At 40.0% G+C, this 17,803-nt stretch overlaps 1 protein-coding gene across 2 annotated transcripts; it reads left to right on the top strand.

Moving 5' to 3' along the window:
- The first annotated feature begins 41 nt into the window (after nucleotides 1-41).
- mapk14b (mitogen-activated protein kinase 14b) lies at nucleotides 42-17,665 on the top strand. Of its 2 annotated transcripts, none has more exons than XM_008320268.3 (12): nucleotides 42-469; nucleotides 6,813-6,942; nucleotides 9,856-9,914; nucleotides 10,532-10,643; nucleotides 10,914-10,943; nucleotides 11,061-11,108; nucleotides 11,237-11,351; nucleotides 12,338-12,409; nucleotides 16,397-16,476; nucleotides 16,903-16,981; nucleotides 17,187-17,360; nucleotides 17,510-17,665. In XM_008320268.3, the coding sequence occupies exons 1-12, from the start codon at nucleotides 351-353 to the stop codon at nucleotides 17,575-17,577; spliced, it is 1,086 nt and encodes a 361-aa protein (XP_008318490.1). In that variant the 5' UTR covers nucleotides 42-350; the 3' UTR covers nucleotides 17,578-17,665. The 2 variants fall into 2 exon arrangements, with proteins under 2 accessions (XP_008318490.1, XP_008318491.1); XM_008320269.3 differs by lacking the exon at nucleotides 16,397-16,476 and adding an exon at nucleotides 14,605-14,684.
- Nucleotides 17,666-17,803: the final 138 nt, after the last annotated feature.

The following is a 17,803-nucleotide window of genomic DNA, read 5'->3' as shown; positions in this document are numbered from 1 at the left end:
GATTAGTCATTGGGAGCGCGCCTTGCATCGTGAACGAACACGTTTCTTACGCCTGGGTGGAGAGAACACGAGAACAGGACAGCAGAGACCAGAGGCGAAGAATCCAGTGGCTGCGAGTTCACACTGAGCCTCCTGAGCCGTGAAAGGAAGTTGTGTCTAAACGTGCAAGGGAGGTGGGGATTTTTTTTGTTGCACAACTGTGGCGACTTTGCACAAAGAGGTAGCTGAAGTTTAAAGCACATACCACGTCGTGCCATACAGAGGAGAGAAGAGGTGGAGGAGGAGAAGAAGGGGCAGAAGTTTCCGCTGGTTTGTTTTGTCGTTGCGGAGCTGCCGGTGAAGCCGCAGGAATGTCGCAAAAAGAGAGACCCGCTTTCTACCGACAGGAGCTTAATAAAACCGTGTGGGAAGTCCCGGAGCGCTACCAGAACCTTTCTCCAGTTGGCTCCGGCGCGTACGGATCCGTGTGGTAAGCAGTTGTTGCAGAAAGAAAAGACTCGCACACACACAATTGCACAAGAGTAGGACGGGTTCCCACCACCCGAGGAGGCCCCGTCACAGCTGCTCCCCACAGGCTTCTCCTGTCGTCCAGTGAAGCATGTTAGAGGCAGAACGGCGGAAACATAGCTGATACAGTGTTTTTTATTTGCAGTTGCACGCTTAGGCTGCCGTGGGTTCACGGCGTACACACTTGACAGTGTGACAGTGACCTCCCATGTCTTCGGCGGGCTTTGCCTGAGGATTGTTTTTACTTTTGTGCACGTATTTTGCTTCACACCTATAGCAGTGCTCGAGTTGTAGCTGCACTTGGACTGGCTGCATTCTGTGCGTGTGCAGATGAGCAGAAGTGTTTATTCTTGAATTAGGCTTGTGTAAATATATAATTTTATCGCCTGCTTCAGCGGCATGTGCACGCTTTCGTTGTCAGCCTCACTGGTGCCCCCTCCTCTTCCTCTTGAGATATGATGTCTGTTACGGGTTCAACAGCAACTACCGAAACAATCGCCCTCTTCTGAAAGACTATTGTTGTCCGACCAACCTGTCACTGTTGCTGTGCATTATTGTGCATGTTTGTGCATGTTCTAGTTGGCTGCAGAGTGTCAGTAGGTCACGTGGTTTTTCAGAAAGTAGGCCCCCCTCTGGTGCATAGTAAGAGCTTTCACTGTACAGGAGCTGATGATGACTCTGGAATGATGTCACCCTTTTCTCCGGTTGTGGTGAGCCCATGACTCACTGTCCCGAGGTTAGGTAGTGGCCTCAGTGGCCGTGACGTGTTTTTAGTCATAGCATAGTCACAAACAGCACCATACACAGCATTAATTTAAATTTCTTGACCCTTCCTTTCCACCTGTTTCTTTGCACCTGTTCGTTTGTCTGTTCAGGAACCTTCTCTGGTTTAAACACTGACTACCAGTGCCTTCGGTCCCAGTTGGTACACAATGGTTTGACTCCAAAAGAGCATGACCCTATAGAACTGGAGGGAGCTATTTATGTTGCAGGCTGTGGGTTCAGAAAGAAATGCCAGGAAAAACAGTGTCATCAATAATGGAGATAAAGAGATTGAATTTTAGTGGGATGTTTGATTTATATCCTGGCAGAGACCTTGACTTGACATGTATACACACACACACACACACACACATATATAAACATATATACATGTATACATATATAATTTGATCTATGATTATGATAATAATTAATCTGGTTTTCCATTGGCAGCTTTATTTGAGTACGTGCATGCTTGTTACCATTTTATGACAATGTGATTAAAAACGCTGTAGCCTTTGTGAAAGGGGAATTAGGTCTGGCTTCAGTGAGGAAGTACTCATTTTTTCAGGCTGTTTTTGAAGAACAGTTTAACAGAGGACTTGATCTACTTTTTTCTTTGATTCATTAAGAGTGTGTAGTTTGATGGTATGACCATTGACTTTGAAATACCACAGCCTACCCAATGTGCCATGTGCCGCTGCAGGAGTTAGCCTCGATCTCTGCATCTTTGTTCTCCAAAGCATTCTTCGAGTGCAGTATTCTTTTTGTGAATTTTCACAATCGGTGCGTTGCTTGGCATTCTGTACTTAAATATTAAGCATTGCATGTGTAATTAGGGTCAGGTGGTGCAATGTTAGCTGACATGTCTGGAATTAACCTCAGCAAAATGTGCACTGACTTGAAAGTTCTCCAGACAAACCAAAAGCTTAGGCTTGAAACCAGCAATTTTAAATGACCTTAGCTCAAGTATTTAGTCATCTGAGGCATGTGTCTGAATTCATTGGTGACGTCAGAAGAGCTTACCCCTTCATTATGGAATAAAGTAATGCCTGAAATTCTAAGCCTTAAAATGTCCTGGATTTATATATTGCTACAATGTCATTAGGTCCTGACCATGAAAATATATTTATTTGTTGGTAAAAGCACATTGTCTGTTTATCATCAACCCTTTTTTTCAGATATGTTTTTAAATGTATAAGCAAACAAATTCCATATTACACAAAGGTGTGTTCAGAACTTGCATGTTTAGACGGGCATGTTCTGCCAATTTGTTTATCTCAGATAAACGTATCTTGTTGACCTACTTTCTTCCATATCATGTTCCAGATTGCATAACTGAATTGTGTACTTGACCTCTATGTTGGATTTTCCTAACAAGTGTTCAGGCAACTTTCTGTTTTTCCTCATGGTAGGAAATAAACAACCAGTAGAGAATAAATTAAAAAGTAAAATAAATTAACAAATTTCCAAAAGTTTGAAATTAATGAAATAGAGTCAATAATACTCTTGGTATATAAACAATGATTTGATTATACAGTGTTCAAGACTTTGCTTGGCATCAGCCTCTAACACACATTCAGACAATAAGTGCCTGTAGTGATTTTTCCATTACTGCATAGAACTGATATCAGGAACTACAGTGAATATCAGCATTAGTGTTCCACCACAGAGACCAGGAACTAAATTGAGGTAATGAAACTGTGCTTCAACTATAAAAATTGAAACAATAAAATCAATTTAAAATAAACAAGAAATAAAAGTGGATGGATGAGTGTATGGGCCATGAATCTAATCCCACTTACTATGGAAGTACTACAGAACTCTTCAGTGACCACTGGGTCATTTTCAAGTCTCATAACATACTGTTTATACTGTTAGGTCACAATGACCATGTATTTAAAGGAACTGGGTCATGTTGCAATACACTTGTAAGGATGTTTTGAGCAGATAAAAAGCAAAAACAAGGATCTGAAAATGTGCTCTGTGTAGCATATAATTTGAGTACTGTCCATGATAATCTCATGAATAAATCTGATTGATAGAACTTTAAGTTTACAGACCACTGTTTTTTTTATTTCAGCATCCATCTAGTGCCATGGTGGCCAACCAGTCAAGAGGCTAAGAGCCACATTTTTTACCGTGTTACTGCAAAGAGCCACATGATATACATGGACACACATAAACTGCCCCATCCTTTAAAACAAAAAAACCCCACTCTTTTAAAGCTTCATGCGTACATCGTCATGCGTAAAAAAACACATAAAATTTGACATAAACTTAAGAACTGCATGAAACCGGGCAAAGAGCCGCATGTGGCTCCCGAGCCACAGGTTGGCCATGCCTGATCTAGTGCATTAGACATGATGGATAAATTAAAAAATGATGTCAACATGGAGAAAAATGAAACAACAGTTAATGTCAACCAGCTGTTTTGTACAACACAGCAATAACACAATGGAACGAACTTCACTTTCTTACCATTTGTAATTATTAAAATAATAAATTCATAAAAAATATTTTCCATACTTTCCTTCGCTTTGTGACAGTGAATAATCACTACCATTGTACTTTAAAAGTACATTGGAAGTCCAAAGTCCGGTACTTTCCAGGCGAATAGTGATCAGATTATTTAGGAGAGATGTTGTATCAAGTTCCAAAGGCTATGATCAAAACAACTCTGACAACTCGGTGGCAACAAGGTAATTTACCAGACAGATGTGCAAAAAAACTGTTTGCTTTATTTAGAAACACTGTGGACAGAGCACATTGGAACACGTGCGCTGATATCCCCACAATAAAATAATTACAACCCGAGTTGCTGACGTTGTTGCTTGTGCCTGTGTTATCTTACCAGCACTAAGGTCATAACTACTGTATGATGTTTTAGAGGAAATGAGACCAAGCATGTGTCACGAACATCATAAGAGATTAGTCAACCTAGATTTTCTTTTATGTAGCAGAATTCAAAAGACCTCACACCTAGGGTGCATCACCATCACACATCCCCAACAGTGTGATGTCACCAGAAAAGCAACTATTATTACTAATAATTTCCTATTCAGAACATTGCTCTTTCTCCCTAACTGCTTTTGCCTTTAAGGTCAGTGTGACCAAAAAATGTTTTTGGTCACAGTTGGCAAATTAGCCTGAAGATAAACTACAAAAACTTGCAGCCTGTATTGCAGCCTATATAGCACAGAAAATAACTATTACATAGCAATTCTTTTGGATTGTTCCTGTCTGATATTTTCTTTCACTTGCATGTTCACAAATAGCTTTCCTTGTGCTTTTTGCTATCATTAAAACTCTTGCTAATCTTATTTCATTAAGTGAATAAACAGCAGTGCATCCAGAGAAGGGCAAACTGTATATGTCCGTCGGTCGTGTCCTGCACTTGGCCTGATTTCTCATTTTGTTCCACATGCTGTTGATGATCACTGCCCCTTTTACTGCCCACATCTTTGTGGACATTTGTTATTGCACTTACATTTATTACTGACGTTCTGTCTGGTGTATGCACAGAGATGTTTTGTTTGTTCTGGAGCTTGGCAGCAGTTTTAAAGACGGTGTGCACATGTCTTTGTCAATTCACTATGACCTGGTGTTGACAGAGTACAGGGTTTTCCTGTACAAGTGACACGTGTGGAAGTTGCTCTGCATGTTGGGAACATTGAAGAACACAGTGTGTGGGAGATTATCTTCCACTTACTGTAAAAGAAAATGCTGCTTATCTTAATGTTCTTATTGTGGAGGCATGTCACTGGGGATGTTGCAGTTATTGGGTTTCAGTCATAATGCCAGCTTGACAACACTTGTACTGAGTCAGAGTAATGATCTCTGATCAAATCTGACCCTGAAGAGAATTCTTCCTTGAGATGACATAACTGTCCAGACCACAGAAACAGCAGGAAAATTAGGGTTGTTTATTGGGTGATTTTTTTTTCATCACAATTTTATCCGTTGTTGCATGCAATACACCACAAAGCCGTGACATTGATCAAAGGGTCACAGAAATTATAATGTATAAGACACATTTGGGTATTAATCATAGTATTTTCATGAAACTTGATGATGAGCTCTGGTTCTGACCAACTGCATTTTAGTGACAATCTTTCAATCAATCACTTATGAAGATACTCGTTGGTTGCAGCCATTGTACTCAATAAAATAGCAAACCATGTCACAAATCATGATAGTGTTAAGAGAACAACTGTAGGAAATAGTCCAATATTGACTTTAGTTTTTTATTAAAAAAAGACCTCCCTCTTATTGTAAATATAAAACTCATTTCATGTTCAGATAACTTTTGTAATCAACCCTTTTTGATGCAGCATAACTGATTAACCTGAAAGGAATGCGGTTTGTTTTCTGTAGGTTGTATGCCCTTACAGAACAGGAAACACAGCAATGTCACAAATCCCTGGGAAGAATGAATCCTCGGCCTCCCTCGCTCAGTGACCAGGAATGTCCTGCAGTCCGTTGTTACTCTGTATCCGACTCTAGCACAGAAGCCCATTTCGCTCTCGGCACCTGGTTTCCCTTTCCTCCACTTTGTGTTCTGTTACACTTCTGGATAGCAATGTTGCCCCACAACTAAGGTTGTTTTTTTTTTTTTTTGTTTGTGTAAAGGATAAATGTTCTCAGCGCTCAGTCAAATGTCATTCAGCTACTAATAAGGTTAATATAGAAACTTGGAGTGAAGGGGAGAACTGTTTTTCTATGGAGGTAGAATCAAACTGCAGGTGTCAGCTGTGATTCTATATAAGTATTGATGTGATAACTATTACAACCAGTGTCAAATCTCCCTCTTACATTCGTTGCTGTGACTGTTTTTGCATCACTTGGGACAAAATGTTCAACTTCAATAATTGCCTGAGAATTTGTCTGTTGGTAAATGTTCCAGTTTCTCTACACTGTTATTCCACAGTTGCCGTGTTTGGTGTTTTTCCAAGTAGATGAGCAGCAGATGTAATGATTTGATGGATTGTTTTCACAAACAAATGCGCTGTGGGCGGCACGGCCTTTCAGTGCTGAACTGAGAGTAAGTGGTTGTGGAATGGAGATGTAATAACTGATCTGTCTTTGAAAACCATCAGTGCCTGTGGTGTTTGAACATCATGTGCTGAACCCCACAGTTCAGACAGAACAGGTTGGGTTCCATGTGGAGAGTGTTAACATCACTGATACATAAAAGACAAATGTGTAAAACACTAAATAAATTGATTTAAAATAAATTGACATAAATTGATTTGTTTTTTTTGTTTTTTTATATTCTGATGGATAAATTGATTTGTTTTTTTGTTTTTTTATATTCTGATGGAAGCAGTATCGTTTTTTTTTCTACCTGGCAGTGAGTCAGGTTCCACTTCCTGAAGATTTGTGTGTTATGAGAAGATACCAAGAGCGTAATACATCTGGTTGTTCTATTTACACTGTTGTCTCCTTTAGTGTAGAGTCAAATAAGAGAAAATGTGTTTTTATTTTTTTGTCACATGCCCTTCTAATGTTCACCTCTTTTTTTTTTTTCTTCTTTTTTTCAGTTCAGCGTATGACGTGAAGACAGGCCTGAAGGTGGCGGTGAAGAAATTGTCGAGACCCTTCCAGTCAATAATCCATGCAAAGAGAACCTACAGAGAGCTGCGGCTGCTGAAACATATGAAACACGAGAATGTAAGTGGCTTGCCGTACCAGCAGGAGTCTGGTCATATGTAGTTATCCATCCTGGCCTGTAGTGACTGCACGAAAATGATTCTCTAAACCAATCTGTGGTTTGACATTTACACACACAATGGGAAACACACCCAGCAGTGTGTCTTCACGTGAGCAGTAACACGCATGGATCTGGGTCTGGGAGCTTGCTGTTCAATGGTGTGTTTCATGCTCTGCAGGGTTTCTGTCGGTACTTTGAGTGAGTGCAAAACTGTACATTTGCATTGTAAAGTTTGGCCACATCTACAGTGAGGTCATGTTGGTCACTGCTAGTAGCTGAGTGACAAACTCATACTACAGGCTAATGTCCAAATAATGGCTTTACTGTGATCATAAACTGTAACTTATTGTATAATCCCCTTAGATTACATGAAAAAGTAAAAATAATAATAAAATAATTAAATTAATAATAAGTTCATCTCGTTGTCAATGCATTGTAAATAATCAGTGCTTTGTTGGAGGTGAAAGTCAAAGTTTACTTGAACCACGTGGTGAATATACACATTAATTCAGTTATTTGTTCTCTCTAATGTTCTGTATAAAACTTGCTGTTTGTTTGGACCCTATACCATGAACGTATTTTAGTCTTTACCTATTCTGCACACAGACAGTCTGTGTTTTGTTCTCCCTGTTGCCAGGAGACTCCCCAGCATTGGATTTTTTGGAAAGCCTGAGTGAACCAATCAGCTGTTTCTCGTGGCTGCAGTCCACCAATCAGCTGTGTTTGTTTCCTGTGTGGGCGTGCTTTCCAATACCTAACTGCTGTAACCCCCTACAGTCGCACGCCACACTTTTTTCTCTGTCTCCCACCCTGTGCAGGGGCTGGAAGACGGGGCTGGCACTCAGGGCGCTGTGCCACCGTGCCTGCAGATCATGCAGACCTTCCACGGAGGAATGTGTGAATGTGTCCAAGTGCAGACACTTTGATCAGTATCCTCAGTTGTCTCTGTGTCCTTGTTTGCTTTGTTCCGGAGCTCAGATGATATACTTGATGCATATCTTTAGAAATGAGGCCAGTCCATGACCCATATATACTTTCCCCTCCCCCGCCTCCCTTTTTCCACCCATTTTTTTCCCTCCTGATTGAGACGGCAGAGGGGGTAAATAATAACGTCAGGTTCAAAAAATGATGATTCTTTTCGGATTCAGACCAGTTGCTTGCGGGACATCATGCCCATGTGGTGCGTGGTCTAACAACCGTACTGTCTCCATGTGTCTGCCCTTTGATGGCTGCTATTTTTGGCTGGTTGTCATTTTCATGCTTCCACGTAATGGACTATGGTTAAGTATAAAGAATGGAATACAAACTCAATTTCCTAAAACATTCCCAAAAATGTAAAAAAATATAATATGGTAATTACATTTAGCAATGCCATTCAATTAACTTAAAACTTTTGAATTTAGAGGACATTTGTAAAATCCATTTCATGCATTCTTTATCACTGTTGAACAGTCATAAACCTGCACATCGTCTCTTCTATACATCAATCAAGCTGCAGCCCGTAGTCTAATTTTATATTTTTAAGTCAAGCCATATGTGTACTAATAGAGGAGCACTTTTTCAAAAGTGAGTTCCTTATTACTTTGTACCACTGCTGCTGCTCACCACAAAATATATAAATAACATCAGTAAATATGGTGCTGTGTTGTGCATCTTTTATTCGGTCTACCTTATATCATACAATTTGAAAAACATCCATCGAACTAAACAATGTGGTGTGGCTTTATTCCCATTAATCTCTTGTTTTGTTTCCACTCGGTGGTGTCTACAATGTGGTGATTCATGTTCAGACTCATCTCCTGCTTTGTCTCAAATCATTTCTTGCTCTGGTCGTGATGATACACAATCTCCTGACTCAGCCACTTGATAATCACAAACGTTTGCAGGGAAAACCCGGAGCATGTCGCCGGGTGTAGGAGCAGACTGGAGACCTTGACAGTTCAAGTGTGACAGAGAGCTATCGAAGACTCGAGATATCCTTCCACAGAATTACGACCATGATATCAAAACTGTGGACGTGGTGGTGGAACTTTTCAAGCATTGTTTAATGTTTGTGTTTCAGCCTTCTGCTGAAATGACATCAGATATTGTGTTATCACAAAAAAATCTCATGTTTTGATTCTCGCTGCGAGCGATTGTGTTTCTGTTTATGGTCTTTTCTTTTTCTTTTTTTTTTTCTTTCCATTGGTTCCTTAATCTTCAGCTTCTGTCTCACCAGGTTCATTTGTTTTTCCTGTGGGGAAAATGAGTCTGACCTAACTTGATGTTCTTTAACAGTTGTAAAACACAACAAGCCAAGTTAGCAACACTGCTAAACTTCAACATAATCTTGACTTTTCTCTTTCCCGTTACATATTTTCTTTCAGAGGAAATTTTAAGATTAATGTTAAAACTTAAAAGTACATTAAAGCCAAATGTTTTTTTTTTAAATTAACATGAGTTGTATGTCCACACCAACCTTCCCTGCGTTTTACTTTGCTGTGTCCATGAATCGCTCTACGTTCCTGCTGAAGACATGGTGTCCCACTCCCTTTGTCAAATATCCCCAGAATCACTCCACAGCACATGTCCAAACCATCTCACTTTCCCTCCTTATCTTTCAACTGTTCAGCTGTTAGCTGTGCCTCTGACACGCTCATTTCCACAAACCATTTCAAGTAAAGTCTGCACATTTATTACAGGTTTTCAGTTTCATATTTTACCAAAAAATATGAACCACAAGTTGCAACTTAAGTTTGATTCTACATAGTCTCTAGTCCCAGGTTAGGGAAGTAAAAACTTGGCCAAATCACTTGAAGAAATAAGCTAAAAGTTATTCTGGATTTCTTAGAAAAGAAAATAATCTATATTTTTGTATGTTTTTCTGTCTCCAGGTCATTGGGCTGTTAGATGTTTTCACACCAGCGACGACCTTAGAAGAGTTCAGTGATGTGTAAGTCTGTGTCAGATTCTGCTTCTTTCTTTTTCCCTCACACTCACACAATGAAACCCCATCATCTCACAGTGACACCTGAGCAGGGATCATACAGAGAATCTCATCATCACCCTGTGGCTCCAGAGTGTAGAGAGTTTGATTAAGGTAAATGTAGAGTGAACATGTGCGCTGTGCACATCACAGCTAGTCTCCATGGTAACCACCATCTGGCTGTCTCTGGGGGTAATGTGTGCATGTGTGTGTGTGTAAACAGAATAGTAAATCAGTTTTGTTGAATTCATTGGCATGTTGTTTACTCCCCGATGCAGGTCACCATTTTTTTAATGTGAAAAAAAAAGTCCACGTGAACTCAAAGAGAGGCAGAAAAAAAAACGCATCTAATTTTAATTCCAACTTCTTGGTAGTCCTGAGTTTCATTAGAGTTAGGGTTCTGTCTAGACAGTTTGATAATGTAGGCAATTACACGAGGCCCCTGAGCTGACAATGGCCTTAAAAAAAAACCCTTTCACTAAAAGGAACTAATAAAGTGTCCGTCCCCAAAGTCCAATAAAGCAACAAGAGTTCTGGTACTTACATAAGAGTTTTTTAAAATCTTTTCGTTCTGTTACTTGCAGGTATTTGGTGACCCACCTAATGGGGGCTGATCTGAACAACATTGTAAAGTGTCAGAAGCTGACTGATGACCACGTCCAGTTCCTCATCTACCAGATCCTCAGAGGTTTAAAGGTCAGGACTAATAGACATTGGATCAGATCTTCCTTTCCAATGGATCCATCACTGTAATGCATAGATATAAAGTAGATTTCTGACTTATTCAATATACAGTTATTAGTTATACTAATGCATTTGTTAAGTAATGTAATTCATATGTTAAGGTTTTTTATTTCTGTTTAATTATTGTTGTTTAATTTTTTTATTAATTCTTTAAAAAAGTGTTTTTCAAACAAGTAATTTTCATCTTTTTCCTCTTTCTAATTTTCCTCTCTCCCTTCTCAGTACATCCATTCTGCTGACATCATCCACAGAGTAAGTTCCACAGACTTGATGCATTAGTTTAGAAACACTAAAGAATTAAAAGAATTTATATATATATAGACGGGGTAATCAAACATAAACAAATCCTCTTTTCTATTTTCTCCTCAGGACCTGAAGCCCAGTAATCTGGCAGTGAATGAAGACTGTGAGCTCAAGGTGGGGACAAGTCTACTACTACAACAACAACTGATGTGGTTCAGCTTATTGTTGAGTAGAAGGCGTTTAAATAAGATGGTTCCTGTTTTGTTTTGTTTCCCCCTCCTCACACTGACATTCTGTCTCAGATTCTAGACTTTGGCCTGGCACGGCACACAGATGACGAAATGACAGGATATGTAGCCACGCGGTGGTACAGAGCCCCAGAGATCATGCTCAACTGGATGCATTACAACATGACAGGTAGACGGGGAACACACACACACACACACACAATGTCACCACTGAAGGGAGAACATAAAAATCTGAAAGTTTCATCAGAAAGTTCATCAAATGGTGACTTTAGTTGGAAACAGAACACTTTTCTATAAATTACCAGGTGAATTCCGTTTGTTTCTGTGCTGCACCTGCATCTTCTGAGTTTCCCTCAATATCACGACGTTAACTCCTGAGGGATTAATACAGTTCTATCTACTCTATCTCTATCTATCTTGACACGACAGCACTAGTCATTCTCATTGTATAAAGCAGTTATTTTACACCTTGGAGGGAAAGATTAGCACCAGTTATAATTAGCACTAATATTTCACAGATGGTTTTTTTTCTTTCTTTTTTTTTTTTTACTCTTCCAGCATCACTTGCTTAATATTTATTAAGAAATAATGTGGGTTACATAAGAGGAACTGCCACCGCTTTTCAATTTCCTGGCTGACTCATCACGACACAAAGGTGCACCACAGCAGCCTGAGTGCCATCTTAGTCAGATGTTTGCTCTTTTACAAGGCATCTGATTTTTGTTTCTACAAATTCAAGTGATGTTTAAAAAAACTGGATGAAAGCAGGAACTGATCTTTGTCGTTTGTTTGCTTTATACAGTTTGTTTCTTCTTGTTTTTTTTCTTTTCTTTGTTTTAACCTCAGGTCTTCTCTTTAGTTCCTTTATATCTGATTAGAGTGCAATCAACTCTAATTAGACTGGGAACAGAGAAGCTGTTAGGTAATACAAAAAAAAAACTAAATTCAATAAGGCTGATATTAAACTCCTAATATCAGGTTTTCTGACTATTATATTGCATGTACTTTTTGCACATATTGATCTTGTATACAGGAAAAACAAGTAGTATAAAATATGTTCCTGTTTCTCACATTCAGATGTGTTGAAGTTGTTTTTTATTTTCTTTTTTCTTTATTCCTCATCTGGCTTCGTGTCATTCCTCTGTTTTTTGACAGTGGACATCTGGTCAGTGGGCTGCATCATGGCTGAACTGCTCACAGGACGAACACTTTTCCCTGGTACAGACCGTATCCTTCCATGCTTGTGGGTTGCTGCTGCTCCTTGCAAAAAAGTATTTCTTTATTTTGGAGTCAACCTGTAGGTATCACACAGATCTACAGAAGGTTTTCTCCTTCCTGTTTGCTCTAAGAAGGATAGATATTGCATCATGATTGTTGCATGGTGCAGTGGATTATCCATTTTTGTATGCTGTTGGCTACTATACTTTGGGTATTTTGTGTGTTTTGGACCGTTTCACTGATGTAAACACTGACTAACTGCAGGGCCTTGGTCCTAATGGGGACAGTCCTCGTCCTAATGACACAGATCCTAATGTGTGAGGTGCTGATGAACTGAGGTTATGTTGAGGCACTAAGTGTCACAGGGGTGAGGGTGAACGGAAGCAGTGCAAATGTGTGTGAAACGCCGCCTACTGTTTCTGCATTGAATTCTCACATTTCTAATTGTGCAGAGTAATTAGGACAGACACGTGTTTGTGTCTCACCACATGCTTTATTCTCACTTCATTGTTTGAAAATTACCCTCGACATAAGCCAGTGACAAACAAACAAACAAACATGCACACTGGCAGCCCTGCAAAAAATAACTTTGGCATGCACTCATTCACACGCTCAGACACACACAGACACACGCACACACACACAAACATAATGCTGTGGGCCTTTTATAGATGACCAAACTGAGCCAGCTGTTGCACAACATGTTTGTGATTCCTGCCCTGAATAATCAGTGAAACATTTGATATGTGTTTAAGAACAATTGGTGAATCATGATGTCCTTAGGTGCATGGGTGTGTGTGTGTGTGTGCATGTTTCAGTTTGCACTGAAATTGTGTGTATAAATGGTTTTTGAATCTAGGTTATTATTATGGGAATGTGAATTCTCATTAGAGACTATTTTGATTTCCCTTTTCCTTCATTTGCAGGTGTTAGGAGTTTGTGTAGCTTTAAATAAATCATGTAAATGAGTCGCATTTGTATGTGCTGTAAGACTTGGAAAAACAAATTTGTCATTCAAAAAGTCTATTATAGATAGATAGATAGAAGAGCTTTATATCAGTAACTCTTCCACTCAGCAATTCATTTGCAAGGAATGAGGTCAGACCTTGCACATTTCATCAGATATCAGATATGTCAGATATGTAAAACCTGTTATACAGTACTATATATTTTTAGACACTAGTGTTAACATATAATTATGCTTTTTTTATTTTTTCATTTTTTACTTTTGCCTGAACACAGTGTCAGTGTCTAGCAGTACATTCATGAAAAGTCAGGGATTGTAAGGTCACAGAGTCTACGATGGAGCGATCGTCTAACGGTCATCACCTTTATATACACAGTGGAACATAGTTAGGCTGCAACCCAGGGACTAAAATGATGTTTTCAGGGTTTAACCTTTACTAGTTTTGTCTTGCTGACTCATCTAAACAACCAGTCACCTACTCACCAGCTAATAGTGCATCTATATACCGTGCCTCATCCATTTATATTGCATGCGTGCAATTTACATGCATGTATTCACTGCTGGCTTAGTGTCTTTCTCCTGAGAACAACAGGATCTGGATAGTAAGAGTTCAGAAGCACAACCACAGATTGGTTTGGAGAGACTTTCCTCAAGTACTGAAACCTCCAACATCGTGCTGTGGTGGATATTGAGTTTTCTTTCAGAGCAACAGCAACAAGATAAATGTTCGCTGTAGCTTTAGTTCATTAAGTAAAGAAAACAGTTGTTGGATGTAAAAAGGAGAGATTTGCATCACTGATAATCCAAACAGCAGCTGCAGCTGTTTGAATGGTGTCATTTAGTCAAAACTATAATTGACCCCCATGTGGGGTGTCCAGGTACTACACCAACAGGTATTGATACAAACACTAGTTGAACAATCCGCTCACTTTTGTATCTGTGTCCACTGAAAATCCCCAAAACCTCTTAACATGCACATTGTGTTTCCTTCATAAACCAAACTGCATATAAATATTTCTGTTGTTTTGTATTTGTGTTTTTCTCAGTGATCAACAGTGCATCACAGAGTATGACACTTTGAGTTGTTGATGCAGTATTCCATTTGCTTTTGTTTTTGAAGTGTCGTTAAAAACTCATTTAGTCGATAAGTCATCTTCCTCTGAAGGCACGTTCACTCCTCTCTCTTCATCTCCCACGCCCTCCATCCCACCAGTTTTCCTTCATGTGTATGTGGTAGACATTGATCAGTTGAAGCTTATAATGACGCTCGTCGGAACTCCGGGGCCAGAACTCTTGATGAAAATCTCGTCGGAGTCAGTGAGTGTCAAGTAACGTTGCACCCACATTTGTTGCACTGCCACTTCTGCCTGTGTTTGTGTTGCATCTGTGTTGTCCTGGCAAAGAGACGGAGGACTTCCACTCCTGAGTCCTAACGCTGCCTTCTCTATGCTGCTTTCTTTAAGGTGTGTGTTTCTTAAAGGTCCAGTGTGTAAGCTCTTAGGGAGGAAAGATCAATCTGTCACTGCAAGAGTTTGTGTAACAATCATCCAGGTTCCATTTACATCACACTTTAAGTACAGAAAATCTGAGTGTTTCCAGGGAAACGAGAAACGAAACATACAGTTTTTAAGGCTTATCTGGATCAGGTTGTGTGTTCTCAGGCAGTGATAGTTGTGTGGATGTGATGAAGTAAAATAAACTCAAATAAAAGCTAATGTGAAAGACAAACTGAAGAACAGGATATAGACAAAATAAAACAATGAATGAGATTCAGGTCAAAGAAGACAGAAAACAAAGGACCAAAACAAATCTAATAGTTCTAACATAGACTTGTATTTGGCTGCACTGTGGCTGGTTTGGTTTCCAAAACCTCAGAATAAGCCTTTAATATGCTTTTTTAAACAGAGGTTTTGTTTCCCACAGCCTGCCATCTTGCCCCGACATGTGCCACCAGTAGCAAAAACAGGCAAAACCAACCACAATGAGTCTGTTCTCTGCAATCACAGAAAAACAGCTCCACTCACAAAGCCAGGTGGAGCAAGGAAGAAAATGCCAGAGAATGTGGAGCCCTTTAATATCATTATAATTGTGTAATTAGCATTAAAAAACCTTTAGATTACAAATTCTGTCCCATTACAAAACATGCAATTTACATTCATTTCTTTAAAAAATGTGATCACACAACACATGTCTGATTCTTACACACTGGACCTTTTTCATGGCTTCATTTGAACATGGGCTTTAAATCTTTTGTTTTGCCTCTACCATGACTTCTAACTGTTGACTTAAAACTCCATACACCACAGAGAAGGAGGCCTATAGTGCTGAAATGTTGCTTTAGAATTTTAATCCGTCACGCACTACTTTATAGGAAAAGACAAAATAGTTAGCCGAGAAAATGTCGTCTGAGGGTATTTATCTTTACCCTCAGCAAGGTATTTTTAATGTCATAATTAATCAGGATTAATCATGGTTGTAATTCATCAGGATTAATCATAATTAACCAAGGTAAATTTACATTCCCAAATATAACAAAGACTTTTTTCTGTTGGAACAGAAAAATAATAATAGCAGCTAGTTGTACTGATGTACTTGATGCTCGTAGAACGTGTCGAGAGTTCACTGTCCTCAACAATATTAACCGGTTAACAGTCCCTCAAAATCCATTAGACAGCTGTCACGTCAGCTTACTGTAACTTCATTTACATTATTAATGCATTATTTTCAACGGCCCTGATAAAAATGTGAATTAAAACTTTGTAAATAAACTTAGTACGTCCAAAAATTAAAAATGACTTGCTCCACTTTAAAGCACCCAGTAAAGACATACAAAATGACATTTCCTGATGGAGGCCTATTGTTCCGTCTTTGTCGAAGCTCAGACATTCATCTCCTGCGTCCACACTCATTGTGTGACCCCCACACCCGTCCTTGTTTCCCCACATCTACACCCCACACCCTAACATAACTACCCATGATCTGTGACCTGCTGACCTCCATGTTGTTACCCCTTGACTCACAAACTGTAGATATAAACCAGCTGCAGCAGATAATGCGCCTGACGGGGACACCCCCGGCCTCCCTCATAAGCAGGATGCCCAGCCATGAGGTGAGACACGTACCCTTTACTTTCCCATGTGCCCCGGCTCTTCCCCCAGGTGGAACTGGAGCTGTGCTGCGATCAACGATCAACATTCCCCTCCTTCCTCTGCCCAGACCGATATCACAGAACAATAAGTCGAATTAGTATCCACCAGTGCTTTCTGCCTGTTAACGCTCTGCTCTCACTTTCTTATTCCTAGTTTCCTCTTAAACTCACACTGCTTACCACAGCAAGGCTTCCCAGAATGCTGTATATTCTGTGGGGTTGTACTGGCAACTCACTGTGATCTGAAAATGATGGCAAAGTGTTTGTTTATATGACTGGTTTGCAAGCACGAAGGATGTATACTAAAACTATGACTGCACTCTGAGCTTTCTAAAGGGAAGATGTTTTGATATGGTGGTTGACAGTTCTGTCTGTTCTTTTCCACAGGCACGGAACTACATAAATTCCCTCCCTCACATGCCGAAGAGGAACTTTGCTCACGTGTTTATTGGTGCCAATCCTCTGGGTAGGTTCCTTTTTCACAATCGTTTTCGAGCTTGAGCTTCTCTTTGCTCACTGACTCCCTCTAGTGTTATGAAAAAGCACTTTGTCACCGTGAACAGTTTCTTCACATAGGCGTGTACTTTAAACTGCTCTCTGCTTTCCATGCATGTTGGTTTCCTCTCTTACATTTTATTTCACTCTAACCTCTCTTCTTTGCTTGGTCCCAGCTGTGGATTTGCTGGAGAAAATGCTGGTTTTGGACACGGACAAGCGCATCACTGCCTCCGAGGCCCTCGCCCACCCCTACTTTGCCCAGTATCACGACCCCGAAGATGAGCCTGAAGCAGAGCCTTATGACCAGAGCTTTGAAAGCCGTGAGCTGGAAATCGAGGAGTGGAAGAGTGAGTTGCTGACTTGAGAAAATCCAAACTAGAGGCCATTTATTAAAAAATATAACCCAGCTGTGGTTTGTAACCTAACCCTAATGTAATAGAATGGCCATTTGTCCATGTGTTGTGTTGATGTTTGAATCTCGCTTCTGTTCATCCAGAGTTGACCTACGAGGAGGTCGTCAGCTTCATCCCGCCCTCATTTGATGTTGACGAGATGGAATCGTGAGGAAGACGCATCTTTTCCAAGAGACACTGTTGAAGGACTATCAGTCTCATGTGACTATCCACCACTATCATCGCACACACCTCACAAACAAACATCGTCATTCAAGTGCCTGCCGTCGTTCATGTCTGGGGGACATTGCTATATCAGGGATGAAAGTCTACATTCGGTTGATTCAGACCCCCCCCCCCCCCCCCACACCACCCCTTCCCCTCTCTCCTCTACCCGT

Source organism: Cynoglossus semilaevis, chromosome 11, assembly GCF_000523025.1.
Source record: "Cynoglossus semilaevis isolate Cse_v1.0 chromosome 11, Cse_v1.0, whole genome shotgun sequence".
Lineage (NCBI taxonomy): Eukaryota > Metazoa > Chordata > Actinopteri > Pleuronectiformes > Cynoglossidae > Cynoglossus > Cynoglossus semilaevis.
The sequence above is the reverse complement of the archived record's forward strand: the minus strand, read 5'-3'. Positions and strand labels throughout refer to the sequence as shown.

Bases quoted from the DNA above. Each gene is read 5' to 3' on its own strand.
- mapk14b (XM_008320268.3), top strand. From the start codon at position 351: ATGTCGCAAAAAGAGAGACCCGCTTTCTACCGACAGGAGCTTAATAAA. The intron at 6,943-9,855 runs GTAAGTGGCTTG...TTCTGTCTCCAG, and splicing joins AACATATGAAACACGAGAAT to GTCATTGGGCTGTTAGATGT. The intron at 16,982-17,186 runs GTAGGTTCCTTT...GCTTGGTCCCAG, and splicing joins TATTGGTGCCAATCCTCTGG to CTGTGGATTTGCTGGAGAAA.